The sequence below is a fragment of the Sphaeramia orbicularis genome, chromosome 17 (assembly GCF_902148855.1).
Source record: "Sphaeramia orbicularis chromosome 17, fSphaOr1.1, whole genome shotgun sequence".
Taxonomy (NCBI): domain Eukaryota; kingdom Metazoa; phylum Chordata; class Actinopteri; order Kurtiformes; family Apogonidae; genus Sphaeramia; species Sphaeramia orbicularis.
In genome coordinates this window covers 33,805,761-33,826,597 of record NC_043973.1, presented here as the reverse complement: position 1 = coordinate 33,826,597, position 20,837 = coordinate 33,805,761, and the positions used below count along the sequence as shown (strand labels likewise).

At 38.1% G+C, this 20,837-nt stretch overlaps 1 protein-coding gene across 1 annotated transcript in view; it reads right to left on the bottom strand.

The window, feature by feature from the left end:
* LOC115437385 (vasoactive intestinal polypeptide receptor 2-like) overlaps window positions 1–20,837 on the bottom strand; it is a 103,964-nt gene that overhangs the window by 67,155 nt on the left and 15,972 nt on the right. Inside the window, exon 3 of the mRNA XM_030160612.1 lies at window positions 3,238–3,351. Coding sequence (XP_030016472.1) covers window positions 3,238–3,351 — 114 coding nt within the window. The remainder of the gene's footprint in view (window positions 1–3,237; window positions 3,352–20,837) is intronic.

Here is a 20,837-nt window from a genome sequence, read left to right as displayed (position 1 = left end):
GTTCTGCAGGTTCTCTGACCTTGGGCTCCAGGTTCTGGGACATCCAGCCCTGCACAGACTGCCACCTGTCCTGAATGTTTTCCTCCTGTGAATCATCTTTGTCAGTCTGGAATGATAGTCTTCAAATTGCTCAGAAATGACCTCAGGACCCCTTCCAGGTTGATGGGCACCAACAGTTTCCTCTCTAATGTCATTGCTGATGTCTCTCCTCTTTGACTTTGTGTACACACACACCTGAATGCTCCTGAGAACCGGCTAAAACATCCAGAGCGTTAGACAGTTATTCTCTTAATTCCTGTGGAAGCAGTACAGTTTTCACTCACTGCTTCTGCATTTTGACTTAATTTTTGCACTAAAAATCTAAATCTGACCAAGTGTATTTTTCTCATTTCTAGTCCAAATATCTCATCACATTTAAAATCAGACAGAATCACCTAAAGAGGAACTGTTCAGTCAGATAGAAGAACTGATTTATAGGCGATAGATCTGGAAAATCTGATTTCAGGAAATCTTAACAAGATAGTTTTCATTTGTTCCATTGGCAGATTTTTTTTGCTTGAATTAAGCAAAAAATAAATAAATAAATAAATCTTGAATTAAGCAAAAAAAATCTGCCAATGGAACAAGTGAAAATTATCTTGGTAAGATTTCCTGAAATCAGATTTTCCAGATCTATTGTCTATAAATCAGTTCTTCTATCTGACTGAACAGTTCCTCTTTAGGTGATTCTGTCTGATTTTAAGTGTGATGAGATATTTGGACTAGAAATGAGAAGAATACATTTGGTAAGACTTTCATTTTTTCCAGTGTGGTAAAGAAATAATGACACACTGGAAACGCTTTATGTTATTTAAATAAGTATTAAACCTGATAAGGACCAAATGTAGTTTTGATTATTATTATCATTATTATTTGCTTATATGTAAAACCATGGAACTTTTCTTTTTTTTTTTTTTTTTTTTTTTTTTTTTACCAACTCTGGACATCCTCCAACATGGCAGCAGCTTCTCAAATGTGACAGTAGCTACTTTTCTGTTTTAACGCTTCAATATGTAACATTCATGTGTGGAATTTGTGTGTGTTTTTGAGTGAAGCTGAGGTCTCTATCTATCTATCTATCTATCTATCTATCTATCTATCTATCTATCTATCTATCTATCTATCTATCTATCTATCTATCTATCTATCTATCTATCTATCTATTCTATTCTATTCTATTCTATTCTATCTTTTGGTTCAGTCCCAGTTTTTCAGTATCACAACACCTGGTTGATTTACTTCTTAAATCGCTGTGGTAAATTGTCATCATAAATTAACCTACAAGCCTAACCACTCCTTCTGACTGCTAATGACCAATAAATTAAGCTGCAGTAGCTGCTTGTTTGTTTGTTTTTTTGCTTGTATTAAATTTCTGAATTGCTTGTTTATAATGATATAATTAATATAATGATATAATTTTGTTCTCTTCATGACATGCATGTGGCTGATTCAGAGCTGCCCATGCCGGTGAAGGGTCACCTGCTGCCAAATCTGTGTTTTTCCTGTGAATGTGTGTGTGCTCATGACCAGCATCAGGAGGGCTGAGTTTACAAAGTGAGTTGAAGGGATCGTGCATCTGTTAAACTCACTCTGTGATGCATGTCCCTGGCTGTTTGCTGACATTGGCTAACTCCATTACAAATGATAATTACAATGATAATGCTAATTGCACCAGGCTTAGTAATTAAAAGGTTAAGATTAAAAGGTGAACTCGCTTTATTATCCATATTGGGAAATTTGGTCTTTGCATTTTACCCATTGTAATATACATACAGTAGAATATAGCTTTAGCATTAGCATTAGCACTGTCACCAGCACCATGGGCACTGACAGTAGAATTAACCTATATGGACCTGTTTTGTTTCAGTTTTTTTTTTTTTAAAGGTAAAAATGGAGGAAACCTGTGTGGAGAACAGGTAAACTCAACACAGAAAGGTTCTGGTCCAACTGAGAGTCAAACCTGGAACCTGCTGTAGTGCTAACCAGTACACCACCGCACCATCCAAAATTATTCAGAATAATATAAACATGTCAAGAACATCAGTGATGAGCAATAAACCACAAAGAAGAAAGACTTATGAAGTCTGGGATGTTTTATGGGATGCAGGTCCAGAGGACAGGAGGAGGTAGTGGACAAGGTTTGGTTGTCTGAGGTTTGGTGCTTGGTCTTGGGGAGAAGAGGTTTTGTCATGCAGGTGTAACAAACAAACAAACAAACAGACCGACCGACCAACTGATAGATTTCCCTCAGATTTCCTTCAGCTCTAAAACACAGTCCAGAGAAGTGGGTGAGGTCTTGTTTCCTCCAGACCTCTTCACTTACATGAAACTGAACAGTAGTTGTGGTCTTCTATGAGCAGGAGGCTGCACAGGCTGACTGAGCACCTTCTGACATTCAGACATCTGCCTTCTTGTCTAATATATTTTTAGCAAAGCAGGATGTCGAGCCAGTTCTGCATGAAATGAAGCCACTTTTTCAAGCTCTGGTGCCAAACCACAAAGTAGACCAGTACAGTCACTTCCAATGGAATGTGAACATAAACAGATTCTTAATGCAATATATCATAAATGCATGGGCTGTCCAGAAACTTTTTCCCACCACTGTTGATTATGTCTTCAGTAGGAACTTCCTCTGACAAGGCCCATTCCTGCATAAAATTACATGCTGTCACACGAGGCTAAAATCTGAGAAAAAAAAAACATGCCAAAAAAGATGAATTTCTGCCAATAACTGGTTAGGACATTTTGACTACCTGCGGTTCAGGCTCTTGCCAATGCAAATTGCTTGTTTTACATAATGAGACCTTCCTCTTTTTGTAAAATGTGACAGGAGGGGGTTGTCACAACAGGGCATTTGGATCGGTCTCAGACGGGGGATGGGGGGGGGGCATCAGCGCAGCATCGGCCCCAAACAGCCACTGGGAGGTTACATAATGTTTAGTCATCAATGTAAATCAGAGTACGGATCACAGAGGAAATCCAAAGTGCCATCTGGTCAGTGGCTGGAAAAGGCTGATGGACAAGGAGGGAATCTACTGCAGAAAACCAGAGTGGAACTGAGGACAGACAGATCCAAAGGGGACACAATGCCTCTACTAAACACTAAACACTAAACACTGTTTGAGCAGCTGCAGCAGATTTTCTCTAAAGACTGTAAAATTCTGGACATTTCCACATATGGATGAAAGAACAGCCTACCATTTCTGCCAAATACAGTCTTAAGGACTCGAGGACAGGGGATGATGACGGTTTCGCCGATTTCAGCTCGATCCCAGCACGCGATGCTATCCCATACTCCTTTGCAGCCAGGACCTGTAAAACCAAAAGGAGCTTCATCAGTAAAGTTTTATGTCCAACAGAAATTCAAAATCAACTAAGTCCTGTTTGGTTCACCTGTCCATCCACCCCAACATCCTTCAATTATTCCCTCCACCAAGGAGGTTCTGTTTTTGCCGACGTTGGTTAGTTTGTTTGTCTGTCTGTCCATGTGCAAGATAACTCAAAAAGTTATGGACGGATTTGGATGAAAATTTCAGGAAATGTTGATACTGGCACAAATGATTACATTTTGGTGGTGATCGGGGGGGGGCACACTCAGAGAGCACAGACCTCCGCCAAGGCAGAGGTCTGTGCTCTCTGAGTGCTTTTCTACTTTATTTATTCATTTATTTTCTTGCTGGTCTGGTCGGTGGGGGGGGGGGCTACTAGTTGTGGGCCCCATGAAAGCTAAACGTTGTGGGCCCTTTCATAAAATTCAATATCTTGCTGATCTGTCAGAGTGGGGGGGGTGTGGTCTACACATAACGTCACTTGCACTAGCATGAAAACGGAACTGAAATTTAACTTGCTTTCATCTACCTACCAACCTATGTATTCGATTCGATTCAATTCTATTCTATTCTATTCTATTCTATGATGACTTTTGATGGAAAATCAATCAAAAAGACAATAAGAAGTGATCGTGTCCTTCTACAGTTTCCATGTGCATTAAACTAAATAGTGAGAAGACTAAACATCATGTGCAACATCAGGATGTCTGTCAGCAGAGGTGCAGTGTTATTTGTTTAAATAGTGGAACAAACCTATGATTCACACACTTTCACTCATTTCAGGGCCTATTTAACCACAGTTCAGGGCAGGGTTATATACATGAATGAACTGACTCCTCAAATTACTCTTCAGAAAACCACGTTCACGACCCGTAACATCTGTACTGTTTTTCATTGCCGTTGCTGGTGTCATGCCAAAAAGCGATCGTCCACCAATAACTGATTACTGTCCGCTTTAGAGACATTTATAGGGCTGGATTGGTTAGAATCTAGGGCACAGATGAGGCAAAAAAGATGCTGAGTCTTGAGGATAATTGCAAAAGAGATTAGTTCTTATGTAACTGATCCATAAACATGTTTAATTACAGTCTAGTTTCCAAATTTAGGCCAAAATAAGGATATTAGAAATACCACACACATGTAAATGTCAGAAACAGTTCTGTAATATAACCTCAACAGTCTCAGGCCTGTTTAAACTACAAACTGGGAACACTCCTTTAACCAAAATTGCGATTATTCATTGATAATAACCTGGATAAAGATACACATTTATGATTACCAATGCACATACCATTATATGTATTTGTCATTTGAATTATTATAATGTTTATTCTCATCCTGATTCAGTTAAAAGCAGTTGTACAGGGGGTGCTGTAGAGCGTTGAGCATGTAAGACGTGTCTGCAGTAGCTCTGCTGGAACGTGACATTTAAATGTATTTTTGCAGGTTTTTTCTAAAACTTTACTTGGCACCGTCAGCTTTAAGTAGCATCTACAACAGCGTTTCTGAACTTTTTTTGAGCAAACGCCCCTTTATGTAATCATGACCCTCCTGCCTGTCCAACAGGGGGAGTGGGTCTGATCGAGCTTATACGTTGCATAGGTACGAGGCTCTTCTCATGGGTCGTTCCACGCTGGTGGAACGTTCTACCAGCACTACCAGAACAGAGGCGTCCCTGCCTGTCTTCAAGAAGCTCCTGCAGACCCAGCTCTGCACAGACCACCTCCTGTTCTAGCACTGTCACACATTCCATTTTAAACATATTAATAAGGTTTTCCCTGGATCCTCACAGGTTTTCCCTGGATCATCTCTGGACCTGCTGCGGTGGTCCTGCCTCTCTCCTGCCTTCATCGTCATCACTCACTTATCCTCAACTGCATCCATGTGTCTCCCCCTACCTCCCCCCTTCTCCCCCTCTCCCCCAGTCTCTATCTCTCTCTCTCTTTTCTCCTCCTTTACTCTCTCTCTTTAACCCTCTCTCTCCTCCTGTCACTCGTCCATCCTCCTCAGTCTGGCTCTGCTCCAGGTTTCTGCTGTTAAAGGGCAGGTTTCCTCTCCTCTGTCTCCTAGTGTTTGCTCCTGGAGGATTCTGTTGGTTTCTGTAAATTGGCTTCAGTCTGGATTTGACCAACCCTACATGTAAAGTGTCATGAGAGAAGTTTTGTTGTGATCTGGCGCTATACAAATAAAATTTGATTGATTGATTGATTGATTGATTGATTTGATTGGTTTTCCCCTGTAAGTTGCTTTGGAAAAAAGCGTCTGCCAAATGCATAAATGTAAATGTAAATGTAGCGGGGGGGGGGGGGGGGGGGTACCGTGACATACGTTATTGTGGAGGAACGGGGGGGGCAGTGATTCACCACTGACATAACAGTGCAGACTAATAGCCCCATTTCAGTCTCAGTGCCCCCTTCTCGTTCCAAATGCCCCCCACTGGTGTCCCAAAGCCTCCTGGGGGGCAGTACCAACCCCGCTGAGAAACACTGATCTACAATCTCCTCAGGCCTGGTCTACTGGAGAATTTTTGCGTAATCATGGCAACCTGAGGAAAATCCAGAGCGGCTAAAATAGGCCGCATCAAGCCTCCTTCCTCGCCTGAGCCCGAAGCTAAAGATGAGCCTGATGCTAACGACCACCTGTTAATGCACATGGAGGTAATGATGGAAAACATGTGCACACACGGGTAAAGAATTCCAGCAAATAATATCTGGGACAATCCATAGAGAAACTGTGGTGGCTCTTGGGCCGTTGGAAGGGAAAATTAGTGCCAACAGTCAAACTATTGCAAGCTTTGAACACACCGCTACTGACCATGACAACCAGCTAACTAGCTTACAGGCTACAGTAGCATCACTAACTAACCAATTGGACTCTTTATTGCAAAAATGTGAAGATCTGGAGGGGTGCTCTAGGCTGAACCACATACATCTCGTGGGGATCCCTGACGGCTCGGAACGCCCCGTACAACTGATTTTGTTGCCACACTGCTATGGGATCTGCTACGCCTGGACAGTAAACCCATGGTGGACTGGGCGCACTGCACCCTCCGCCCTAAGCCATTAGACAAAGAGCCTCCTCACCCTTTTGTTGTGAGAGTCAACCTGTTTCAACAATGGAACAAAGTCCTACGTAAGGCTGGAACCTCTGCCCCCCTCCTGTACCAAGGAAAGAGGATTTCCTTGGCATCACTTCAAGGTTGAAGGTTACTTTATTTGTACCTGTGGGTTGATTTGTTTGGCAGACAGAGTGATTGCATTTGGCATTACAACCAAACACACACTGAACCTGATGTTCAGCAGGTACTTGATCGAGTGTCCAGACAAAAAGTGCTCAGTGTTCCACCATTCATCAGTATAACAGCATGGATAAGGAGAAGGATAAAATAAATAAAGAAGATCAAATAAATAAAAACTAGATGCAATAAAACACGATAAAAACCTCAAGAAGACTCTGCAAAAAAGTTAAAATACTAACTTTGACCTCCCTGATCGCTAAACACCACCTCCTCCTTAACTGGAAATCTACAACAGCCCCTTCCAGCAAACAATGGACTAATGAGGTCATGTCCTGTTTAAAAGCAGAGAAAATTAGAGATTCAAAACAGGGAAACTTGAACAAATTCTACAATTAATGGAAACTGTTTATGGATTTTTTTTTGAGACAATGTAATTCCCTTCCCCCTCCCTTTTTTTTTTTTTTTTTTTTTCTTTATTACTTACTTATTTATTTATTTTCTAATGTTTATGTCACGAGTTGAAATATTTTATTCTGACTATGTCTTAGTATTCTTTTCATTGTATTGATTGTCAGGTTTCATTGTTATTTGTTCCTTACAAAATATGCAAATCTGAAAGTAATGGTGTTTCCAAACCTGCTTAATGTAGACATCAGTGTGCCATGGTGTTGGCATGTACCTTTCATTTTCTTGTACACACATCAATAAAAATACGAAACAAAAAAAAAAAAAGCCTCAAGAAGATAAAAACACATAAAACATAAAATAAAACTAAAAAATTAAAAGTCACAACAATGATAAATAGAACAAAGAAATAGGATAAATAACTAAATAAGTAAATAAAGTGCAATGTCACTATTTTTTACTGAGCTCAGTGACGGCGACAGGAACAAAGCTGGTTTTATAACACTGTGTCCTGCACCTGAAGAATGTGGTAGCTCCAGACTCAGTTTGTGGTAGGGAAGTAATGATATGAAAATTTCATATCATGGTTATTGTGACTGAAATTATGACGGTTATCATTATTATCACGGTATTGTTGAATTGTGTTCAAAATGTTCAAAAAGTACTAATACACACACTGAAATAATTTAACCAAGTTAGATTTTGAAAAAAAATAAAATAAAATAAATATATATATCTACATATATATATATATATATATATATATATATATATATATATATATATATATAATAGGCACAATGTACTTTCTGTTGCAGAAACATTCCAATATTACCATGTAAACATAAAACATACACATGTGCATTAAAGATGGAACCTTATGGTCATTGTTTGACCATTTTCCAGATCAAGTTTGAGTTGTTTGAGTTTCTTTTTCATAGACAGATAGTCTCTCTCGCTCTCTGTCTCTTTCAAAGTGCAGTAATCAAACACAGTTATCATGAAAATTAGAATTTAAACAGTAATACTAACCATCAGGAATTTTCCCGTGGTTTATCGTTATACCAGTAATCGTTACATCCCTAGTTTGTGGATATATGTGGATGTTTGGGTCTTTTCTTTTTTAAACAAATTTCGGCAGATAAATATCAGCTGATGGAAAGTCTACTTCAAACACACTGTAATTTTGTCTGCTGACATTTTGGTGCATTTATGAAACAACCCCTGCATGTTCCTCATTATAATCTGGATATGTTGGTCAAACCAAACTTCAGCATTTGTTATTAGAGGACCGTCACCATCTAAAATACATGGATCTTCAGCTGCATGTGTTTTCTGGTTTTAGATGTGGAGATAAAAATGCACAGTGGTGGGGTTTGGTGATGGACGGTCTGGGAAGGGCAGATTTAGACAGAGCGAACACCAAACTGCCTCCCCTCCACCCTCCAGAAACTAAACAAACAAACTGCTTCTTAAAATAGTGCATCCAGCGCTTCAGCATGGGCCTTAATGGGTACAAAAGTGCTGTTGGCAAACTGAACAGTCAACCAGGCTTTTTAGCAATAGATGAATGGAGACAGTGAGCTCAGTAAAACGCAGCCCTTCTCCCAAACATCCCTGCTGCTGGGACATAAGACCACCTGGAAAATATCTATGAAAATAAACCTAGTAACGTCAGGCCCAGATAGGAAAGGAAAACAACACATTTATGCATTTATATAAATATATACTCAACAATACATCTGTTTTCTCATTGAGTGGAAATGTTTTAATCCACAGGTGTCAAGCATGCGTCCCAGGGGCCAAATCCAGCCCACCAAAGGGTCCAGTCCGGCCCTGGGATAAATTTGTGAAATGCAAAAATTAAACTAAAGATATTAACGGTCAATGGTATTAAAATCCTTTTAATTCAGGTTCCACATACAGACACATACAGTCCAATTAGGTTTCAAGTGGGTCAGAACCAGTAAAATATGATCAGAATAACCTATAAACCAGGACTGTCAAACTCCTGTTAGTTCAGTTCCACATTCAGCTCAATCTGATCTGCAGTGGACCGAACCAGTCAAATAATAACAGAATAATATAGAAATAATGTCAACTCCAAACTTTTATCTGTTTTACAGCAAAAAAAGTACATTTACATTCTGAACAGGTTTCCATTTACAAACTCTCCTTTCAAAAGATGTGAATAACACGAACAAACTGAAAAAATCAGTGTGATTTTAATGATATTCTGCCTCAGTTTATCATTTCCACATGTACATTATAACTGACAGATCACCATGGATCTACAAACACACAAAACATTTAATAACAGACAGAATATTGGTAAAATTGTACTTACTTCTCTTAAAACATTTCAGGTTGTTCATATTTGTTCAGGTTATTCACATTTTTTTGCAAAATTATACTTTGTTTTAGTGTAAATACATGAAAATATTTACATTTACAAAGAGAATAGTTTAGAGTTGTCATTATTTCTCTGTTATTCTGATAGTATTTGACTGGTCCTGCCCACTGCAGATTGAATTGGTCTGAATGTGGAACCTGAACTAAAAGGATTGTTCATATCTTCAGTGTAATTTGTGCATTTCATAAATTCATCCCAGGGCCGGACTGAACCCTTTGGTGGGCCGGATTTGGCCCCCGGGATGCATGTTTGACACCTGTGCTATGAATAATGACAACCCCAAATTTTCTCTTTGATTTATTGGTGTAAAAAAGTAAAATTAGATGAAAATGTTTATAAAATGTGAATAAGCTGAAGAAATATGACCAAACAGAAGTGTCTTCAGAAACGTAAATGCAATTGTACCAATATTCTGCCTGTTATTAAATGATCTGTGCGATTGTAACACACATGTGTAAATGATAAACTGATAAACAGAGGTATAATATTGTTAAAATTGCACTTGTTTTTCTTCAGACAATTCAAGACGTTCATGTTATTCAGATTTTTAAGGAAACATTGTCGATGTAAACCTGATCAGAATATAATTTTTCTTTTTTCACAGTTATTATTTTACTGGTTGGGTCCACTGCAGATCAAACTGGACTGAATGTGGAACTGAACTAACATGAGTCTGACAGACCTGGGTTAATCTGTAGAACCAAACTGGATGACATAAACAGGATAAATCAGATATTTTAGGTCACAGGTATCAAACATACGGCCAAAACCAGCCTGCCAAAGAGTCCGTGGGATGAGTTTGTGAATGAAAACTTTACTATGAAGCCATTAATCATTTCAGTTCAGGTTCCACTTACAGACCAATACGATCTCCAGTGGATCAGACCAGTAAAACACTATCATAATAACACATAAATAATGACAACTCCAAATTTTTCTCTTTGCTTTAGTGTTAAAAAGTTAAATTGCATGAAAATGTTGAAATTTACAAACTATCCTTTCACACAAAATGTGAATAATCTGAACAAATATAAACAACCGGAAATATGTTAACAGAAGTGAGTGTAATTTTAACAATACTCTGCCTGTTATTAAATGTTCAGTGTGTTTGTAGATCCACTGTGATCTGTAAGTTGAAATGCACATGTGTAAATGATAAACTGAAGTAGAATATTCTTAAAACTGCACTTATATTTCTTAGGACACTTCAGGTTGTTCATGATATTCACATTTTTAAGGAAACTTTGTAGACGTAAACACTTTCATAATGTCATTTTCCTTTTTCGCTGTAATTATTTTACTGGTCTGGCTCACTTCAGATCATATTGGACTGAATGTGGCCCCTGGAATAAACTGAGTTTGACAGCCCTGTTTTAGGTGGTGTAGCAGATGTCTTCATTATTCAGAATCCCTTGGAAAACTGCAGGATTGTTGCAGACAGCGATGCTGGCTCCTGCAGAGGTCCAAACTCTGACCTAGAGGTCTGACAGCTCCAAACAGGACTATCAGCCTGGTCCTTTGTTGCAGAGTCGGTTCGATTTACTTCTGCTTCGTAAAAAGCCTAAGCAAGGGAGGAAAAGAGTAAACGTGTCGAAAGTAAAAAGAACATGTGTGCGCATCACTTTCTGACATCACAAATCAATATATGTGATTTATTCTGTCATAGCTGTTCTATTATTCTGTTTTTCATTTTTTAAACATTGAGAAGAAATAGACAGTACAAGGGAAAAGTCGAAAGCCAAGCACCGAACCTGGGGGGACAGAGCTTTGTCCATCGCAGCTCCAACCCTCTGGAACTCCCTCCCACCTTCTATCCGACACTGCTCCAACCCCAACACCTTTAAATCCCTTTTAAAAACTCTTCTATTTAAGATTGCTTTTAATGTTTAATCTTAATGTTTAACAGTTTTATATACACCTGCCTTTTGCACCTGCTTTTAATTTATTTTAATATGTCTGTTTCTGTTTTTATCTGCTGCATGTAAAGTGTCTTTGAGTTCTATGAAAAGCGCTATATAAATAAAATGTATTATTATTATTATTATTATTATTATTATTATTATTATTATTATTATTATTAAAGTCATTAGGTTTTTATTTTTAGCAAATTATAACCACACATAGGCATTTTTACCCCTTGCCCCCCCCCCCCCCCCCAAGGGGAGGCTAGGGGTATTGTTTTTGGTTTGGTTTACACACTTTAGCAGCAAAACTATTGGTTGAATTCATACTAACTGGGTTTATGGATTACCAGTGACCCATAACAGATGTGATTGCGTTTTGGGAAAAGTAGGTCGAAGATAACACTTTTTATGAATTTTTTAAATCTTTTTTTCCCCATTTACTTATAATGGGTGAAATGTGTCTATGCTGACATCAGCACATGCATAGACACGATGACATCAGCACATGCATAGACACGATGACATCAGCACATGTAGAGACACGATGACATCAGCACATGTAGAGACACGATGACATCAGCTGGATCGATGCCAAAATAAGCTCCAATATGTGCAAGGGGCGGGGTTTGTGTCTGGAACCACTTGTTTTTTCACTGTGGTTTATCTGTGTTTTTTTTTCCATAAACTTTTGTCTTTTATTGCCTTTTTTCCAGAATCCCTCCTTCTTCCATTCTCTCATATCTTTACTGTTGCATGGCCCCATCTGTAAACAAGGCAAAGGCTTTACTGTAATTGTTCCATTCGCTGTCAGAGTGAAGATGACCTTGTTTTTTTGAAAGGACCTGAAGCTTATTTTTAACTTCACCTCAGTCTGAGCAGCTACAGACCCCAGATCTGGAAAAGTGAGGTCATCAGGTTACAGACAGACACACTATTACAGGAATAAAAGTTAGACGAGCAGATGGAAGGGAAAAGGAGGTGGTTTCAAAAGGGAAATGAGGGGAATAACAACGAAGAAGAATGAGAAAAATGAGGACAGGGAGGAGGAAGTAGAGTGACATGTCTTTGGGGGTAAAAATGGCTGTGGTGCAGATCCACTGGTGCGTGAACAAACTCCATCTACCCGCTAAGTGATCAGTCTTTTCACTGTGCGCTCTCAGTGAAACACATCCGTCGTCTTTAAGCGAGTAAATGCACAGCAGTAAGAGTCTGGAGGGAAATCCTCTGCCTTCTATTCTTCAGTTGATGAAGTGACAGTTGACTGAGCACAGTGCCTGTTCTCAGCTTTTTCCTCTGATTTCATAGTTAGATAAACAAACTGTGTGCATTAAGGATTTGTATCCCATTAACCTCCAACCTTTTCTGGGAAGACTTTATTTTTAAACTCAGTTTTCACTTCCATTCACTCATCATTGTCCAAAATACCACAGAGATGAGACTTGTCCTGCACTTCCAGCCTGGATGTGGTTGTGAGAAACGCAATTACTGTCTGCAGGGATGGAGGGCCAACGAGGGACAGTGACCCAGCGCTGCTCTGTGACGGTCTCACTGAGTTCAGGGACATTCTGTGTTGCTCACATTTCCTCCGAGCGTCGCATGAACAGAAGTGAACGGGTGAGTGAAAATGCCAAACCCAGTCAGCAGCAAAAGTTGTTTTTATACAGTTCTGCATATGATGGATACGCAGTTGATGAAGCTAAAAAGCCTGCGGAACGTGCAGAAAAAGACCTCTGCTGTTTTATTTGGCAATATTTAAAGTGATGGGAGGGACACTTCAGACTTTTAGGAGAAAGCTGAGGATTTTGGAGAGGTGGTCTAGAACAGGGGTGTCCAGTCCTGGTCCTCCAGGGCCAGTATCCTGCATGTTTTAGGTGTTTCCCTCTTCTAACACACCTGATGGTCGTTAACAGGTGATAGGCTGAACATCTGAATCAGGTGTGTAAGAAGAGGAATACATCTAAAACATGCATAGAATAGAATAGAATAGAATAGAATACAATACAATACAATACAATACAATACAATACAATAGATACTTTATTTATCTCCAGTTCAGAGTGGTGGGCTTCTCAGATAGATAGATAGATAGATAGATAGATAGATAGATAGATAGATAGATAGATAGATAGATAGATAGATAGATAGATAGATAGATAGATAGATAGATAGATAGATAGATAGATAGATAGATAGATAGATAGATAGATAGATAGATAGATAGATAGATGAAAAAACAAACAAATAAATTCCATGAATATGTATTAAATTATTCCCAATAGTCTGTTCTTCTTGCTTTTGTCTTGGTCGTTGCTTCTAGTAGTGAATAGAATAGAATAGAATAGAATAGAATAGAATAGAATAGAATAGAATAGAATAGAATAGAATAGAATAGAATAGAATAGAATAGAATAGATACTTTATTTATCCCCATGGGGGAAATTCATGGGGTCCAACAGCTCACATAAAATCCACAATCACAACAGCAGAGCAAGTATGTACAGTTATATATATATATAAAAGTTCTGTAACAATATAGAAAGTACCAGAATATAACAACAGCTTAAAATCAAACAAACTAAAATAATTTGTGCACATAATCCAGTCTTTCTTGGGGATGGGAAGGAGAGATGGAGGGTTGTTTAAGTGTTTAATGGCTGTAGGAACAAAGGATCTCCTGAACTTTTCCGTCCTAAACGCAGTCAGATGAGCCACTCACTGCTACTGTATCTGTATGCTAGAGTTTGTCCAATCATATTTCAGCCATCATGTGTTACCGGGTAAAATAAATCCACCTTAAGTCTTGTAGAATCAAGTTCAGGATCTGTAGCTTCAAATACAGGACAGTGAACCTGTTGCTTTAAGCAGTCAGATGTCATGTCACCAACACAGCGGTGATACAGCAGGTGTACAATGACGTTAGAATTTTCACGTCATTTGATTGGACGGTCAAACAACATTCTAGTCAGAGCGAGTTCAGCTGTCAAACCACATCTGTAGTGACTTACATAAGATCACATATCAGATTTAACAGCTGTTTTCCCAGCTCACTACGACCCCCTCAGGGGAAGACACACCAAAAAATAAGCAGAAGTTTTGCTGAGTATAATGTATAATATTAGCATTTGTATGTTTTTGTCATTCATTCAATATTGATGATTGTGCTTGAGATGATGTACGAGGTGCAGCTGTGGCTGTAGGGTCCGATCAACATGAAACAGTACATTTACACACATCATTTATTAACTGGGCTCATTTTTAGCTACAGATCTGTATTTTATGGAACTGTTATCCTTTTTAAAATACCACTAAAATACCACAAAGCAACAACCGATTTTATCTATTGTACATCTATTGTATAATACTCTATTACAGTACAGCACTCTATTGTATCCGTTGTACAACAGAGCCATGGCGCGAATTTCACACTAAAAATTAAATCTAAAAAAATTGAAACTTTATTCAATCTGTTGATTATAGAGATGATTAAGTTTCAAGTATTAGATTTTCATTATTTTGTGAATATTATTAATATTTATGAGTTTGAACATTTGTGAGTTGCTTCAAAGGTCCTGTCCAGATGTTATCACAAAAATACCAATTTTTAATTTTCCAGTTACTTATAATTCAGATGTTTGAGTGAAACTTTCAGACAGCAATGATCTGTTGATATATTTTGGGTGATGCATACAATGGGTAAGAGTCATCTATGTGTTACTATGGTAACCTGTCCACATGTTAACACATTCTCATGTCAATAAAACAGAGACTTTTCAATATTTTACTCCAAAATGTATTTTCAGCATAGCTGAACATAATATCTAAAAGGTTTTGTTCGACTTGATATCAGTTTCTGTGGAGAGCCACATGTTTTGAATGTTTGCGTAAAGCGTAAAAAAAATGTTTGTTTCAAGTCCACATGTTACTGAGCAGTAATTTGACATTTTTCACCTACAAATTTTATTTCTCCAAATTTTGTTACACATAATGTTGAAGTGCTTATAAATACCTACTCAAATAAGTATAATACATGCAAAGAAGTTAGTCCAGTGGTTCCAACCTTTTTTGGTTTGTGACCCCATTTTAACATCACAAATTTCTGAGGACCCCAGACATTCAAAACAGAGACTTTTTTTCTTCACTAAAATTCATTTGTTTTTGATCATGTAATAGTTTGCTATACTATGTTGCAAATGAACATTATTGTTAGAGGATATTTAGTCTGTATAATGTCTATTATTGTGGACAGAGGCAGTAAATCCAGGTGTAGATTACTGCACAAAGGGTCAGGATATGTTCAGTCAGTCCAGCTGTGATTTACAAGGAGGACAATTAATACTGAACAAACAAGAACTGAAACTATGAATTATGAAAGAGCTGCAGCATCTGAAACTGACCACAATGAACATTTGACATAGAAACAGAACCACAGTGCTGCAGTTTCACAACCACAGTTTGTCTTGTATGGATTGGGATTGTGTCACAACTCACCATATATATTTTTATTAGTAAGTTTTTGGGTTTTTTTTTAATCAATTACTAGAAATTCCAGGTGACCCCACGTGGGGTCAAGGTTGAAAAACACTGAGTTAGTCAGCTTACATGCCAGAGACGGTTGAACACCACATGTTACCGCTTGATCAGAAACTGCAGTGGAAGCAGACCTGCTGAGGTGTGTTTTTCACTGGGTTTCCTGCTTTAATTATGACATTCATTCATACTTGCCTCCATACTTGTCTGTGATATAATGACCTGCTGTTGTGTTTTTGACATAGTATTGATGGAATAGTACTGTTATTAAAAGGTGGATTAAGTCAGTCAGAACACCACTGAAGGTCTAGGTGTGAAATTCACAGCCTGCCACAGGGATTTTCTCCATCTGCCAGCCTTCATAGGATTATCAAGGACAGGCCAAAGCATGAACATTGAGTCAATATAAACCCATGGTTACAGAAGTCCACTGGAGAATAATGAAAAAATACCACACAGGAGTAATCTGTATGTTCAGTTGACAATGATTCCTTCAAGGTGTAGGACCACGTGTTTGATGTTTTTCATCATAGCGCCTTTGAGGATATCTTCACTCAGATGGATGTCTTTCATATAGAACCTTTCATCTCAAAGCATAAAGCTCCTCAGTACCACATATGACGTCAACTCCATTTGGAGTCTCATCTCCGGTCAAATATTTTCAATGCAAGGGCTTCAGGTAATGCAGAAACCACAGGAGCATCACTGTCTTTGGGAATTAAACACTTCCTCTGCATTGTAGTTCTGTGTATAATTTTTTTTTTTTTTAGACAGTATAAGAGTGGAGCCATAAATCATCATCACAATAAGCAGATTAAAATAGATGGAGTGTAAACCAGTCCTCCTACTAAGGTTTAAAGTCAATTTATTGTCATTCATTCAATATAGGACATGGAGAACAAAATACAGCTCTGGAAAAAAAATAAGAGAGCACTGAAAAATGATGACTTTCTCTGGTTTTACCATTTATAGGTATGTGTTTGAGTAAAATGAACATTTGTTTTATTCTCTAAACGACAGACAACATTTCTCCCAAATTCCAAATAAGGGCTATTGTTCTTGGTTCGGTTTGTTTGCTAACACTCTAGCAGCAAAATTATTGGTTGAATTCAGACCAAATTTGGTTTATAGATCGCCAGTGACCTAGAATAGATGTAATTACATTTTGGGAAAAGTAGATCAAAGCTAAAATTTTTATGGATTTTTAAAATCTTTTTTCTCCCATTTAGTTGTAATTGACAAAATTTTAAAATGTCTGTAGCAGCAAAACCATTGGGTGAATTCATTCCAGATTTGGTTTATAGATTGTCAATGACCCAGAATAGATGTGGTTACATTTTGGGAAAAGTAGGTCAAAGTTTAAATTTTTTTTAAATTTTTAAAATCTTTTTTTTTTTTCCCATTTACTTATAATGGGCAAAATTTCACATGTCTGTAGCAGCAAAACTATTGGTTGAATTTATACCAAATAGACTTTACAGACTGTCAGTGACCCACAACAGGATCTTGTTACACTTTGGGAACAGTAGGTCAAAGTTCAAATTTTTTATGAATTTTTGAAATCTTCCCATTTACTTCTAATGGGTGAAATATGTTGTGCCTGGCATCACTTGTTATTTTTTGATTCCAGCAGTGGCGATTTCTCATAGACTGCAAGGGAAGCCCGGCTTCCCCTAAAATTACGAAAATTAAATGGTTAAATATGTACGGTTGTGTTGACATTTTATTGACTACAAATGTGTTAGAACACGTTCATCTCACAGACGAGTTCGTTCAGAATCAGCTTTATCACAAATCAATAGACTCGATGTTGTTCACTTCTCATACATTCCCATTGTGCTGTTTTCTCATCCATCTCTGCTCAGTGCATTTGTCCGTAGACTGCGGGCGTCTCTGGGCTTCAATGGGACTGAGTGAAACAATTTTTTTCATTGCCTCAAAACTGGACGGTAATTGGATAAATGCCACAATGTTGTCCCGCCCCTGGACGCCGGGCATCTCTGGGGGTGAATGGAGCTGTGGGCGGAGCTCGGCCAGGCTGGACGCCAGAATCCCACGTGCTGATTGGAGGATCAGTCGAAAGGCTGAATCCCGTTTGATTGACAGCTGTTTTCAGATCTACTCCTTCACTGACACAGTTCAGTTTAATACCGTCGCACATTCTGCTGTGAAATCAAGAGAGAAACCACTACGAAATTACTCGTTCATTTCTTGCACTGTAAGTAAAACACACTCATTGTACTTCCTTGTTTCAATTTAACATAATTTCAGCGTTTTCTTGTTTCAGTTACATAATTTAATCATTTCTTGTTTGAGTTTAATATCGTTTTGTAGATACCACCGTTTAAATCAATTAAACTGTTGGTCGGAGTGAAAGGAGCATGTCTTGTTTAAAAAGGCTGAAGTCTTACACCCACAACACAATGGGCCAAGGCAATCTAAGCAGCCCAGCTCTGCTGGACATTCAGAGGACACTGGTCCAGTCCCTGGAAAAGACGCCTACTTGGTACGATAAGGTCACTGAGCATTTTCTTAAAAAGGAACGGAGGGCCGAATGTATGTTTAAGTAACTTGACAATTTTTTTTTTTTTTTTAATGTAAGCCGACAACGAGCTTCCCCTGTCTGGAAGACGAGCAGCCGCCACTGGATTCCAGTTACTTTTGCGGTACTAATAGCACTGTTTTTACCACCTAACTAGTCTTGCTGCAAGAAGATAGTGATGGTCACTGTAGTGGTGTTTATACTTCTATATTTATTTATTATATATACTTCTATATTTATTATATTTAGATATTGTCCTTCTTAAAGACCACATGGATCAGGTGTTTATTCAGTTTTATAAGGTGTGCTTGTGTTGGAATTGAACAGACACAGGACTGGACTGGCTGTCACACATGCACACATGCTGATTTCAGAGGACATTACAGTGGTCTCTGAAGTTTTTCCAGAGCTGTATCCAGCTGTATCATGTCCCAGGAATAAGACAAGAATAGGATAAAAAAAACGAAAAATATCTAAAAAAAAAAAAAAAAAAAAAAAAAACCCAGACACATAAAAACACATACATAAGTAAACACACCTAAAATACATCCTTCTTTTAACAGCCATGCCCTTGCAGTGGAGCAGAATGAAGTGCAGAATAAAGTGAGTATGCATGTGGGACAAAGTGCAGCTCAGTGATTTCTTTGCAGTCGGAGGGTGGAGGTACTGCAGGTGCTTTCACTTGTGATCACATCTCACTTTCCTAATCTATAAGCAAATTAAAAGCATATCTATAGCTGAATATCTACACTAGGGCTGCACGATTCTGGCAAAAATGTCAATCACGATTGTTTTTTGCTTAGAATTGAGATCACGATTCTAAAAGCACGATTTTTGTCACAAAATGTTTATCGACTGCTGTCAAGGAAAACGGGTTCTTTAACCTCTGATTCACATCTTTCATATCACTGCAAGTAGTCCGCAGTTTGCAGTGCAGAGAAACTTCCTAACCGGCACAATGGGATTTTTTAACCCTTTCATGCATTAATAATGAGAACCTTAGTTAAGATTGTTTTCTCGAGTGTTTTTATTCCTCCATAGGCATGACAAATGTGATTAAGTTGTTTTTTGTTTTGGTTTTTTTTCCAAAAAAGTTACAAAAATGTCCATGCATTTCAATTTGAAGTAAAGAAATGTGTTTAAAACCCAATATCAGAAAGTGATATGAAAACAATGAAATAAAATATGATGTTTTCTCACATTTTCACATATTCTAATGCTAGTTATTACTCTTTTCATGGAGATAATATGCAAAAAAAAAAAACGAAACTTTTTTTTTCTAATAAATAATTGATTTCCACTGAAACATGTCACTGCAGATCAGGTTTATGTTACAACAGCACAGTTACAGTACTGGTCTGAATGTCAGTGTATTATTATAGGATGGTGCAGAAGCGTCAACTGTGTCAACTGATATGGAACTAAAACAACAAACCCATGAATATACAAGAGAACAGCTGCAGAATAAACTGACCACTGGAGTGACCACTGTGCATGAAAGGGTTAATTTAACATTTTTGGACAGGGCAAAACTTTAGATTGTTGGTTAAAGGTCGAGTTATCGTCACCGGGAAAGAAAAGAAAAGGAGAAGAAGAAGTGAAAGTGAAAAGACACTTGGATCTGGACGACAGAACAAACCGACATGACATGAACACCGCTGAATGTGAACCGGCTCAGGTGGGGGACTCTGGCCCCTCCCACTGGGGTTTTCATCTGTTTCCCTCTCTTTACCACAGTCGTTCCTCTGCTGTCATTCACTCTTTCTTCACTGAGCTGCAGCAGGTCATGTGTTGGAAAGACTCTTTACCACTGGTTGAGGGAGGCGGCAGCTGCGGAGGCGGTTCTGCGTTTGTGGGCGTTTGTTTGTAATGCAGCCGTGAAATAAAATCCTTAAGAACCATCCGTGTTTAGAAATAAGATCGAGTACATGTGTGAATCGAGGTCGCGATTTTTTAACTACTAATCGTGCAGCCCTAATCTATAGCTTTCTCAAATTTTGGGTCGGGATGAAAAAAAGCTGTTTTTATTTGGTCACCAGTTGTCAGAGGAAATAATAATAATAATAATAATAATAATAATAATAATAATAATAATAATAATAATAATAATAATAATGATACTACATCGGTTTTATATAGCACTTTTCTAAGTACTCAAAGACACTTTACAATAAACAGCAAAGGGACAAACACACATCAAACAGGTAAACAGATACGGAGTTAATACTAAATGGTAATCAAAGAACAAACACAGAGACAAATACGGACAAAAATAATCACACAAGAGAAGGTGGATGAGAGTGGATGAGTATAAAAATACTGTGTTGTACAAATGCAGTTTCCTGATTCCAACAGAAGGACAGTGGGAAAACGTGGAAGAATTCATAAATATTGACCTCACCGAAGCACTGTGATACACACATGCATCAGTTATACATGA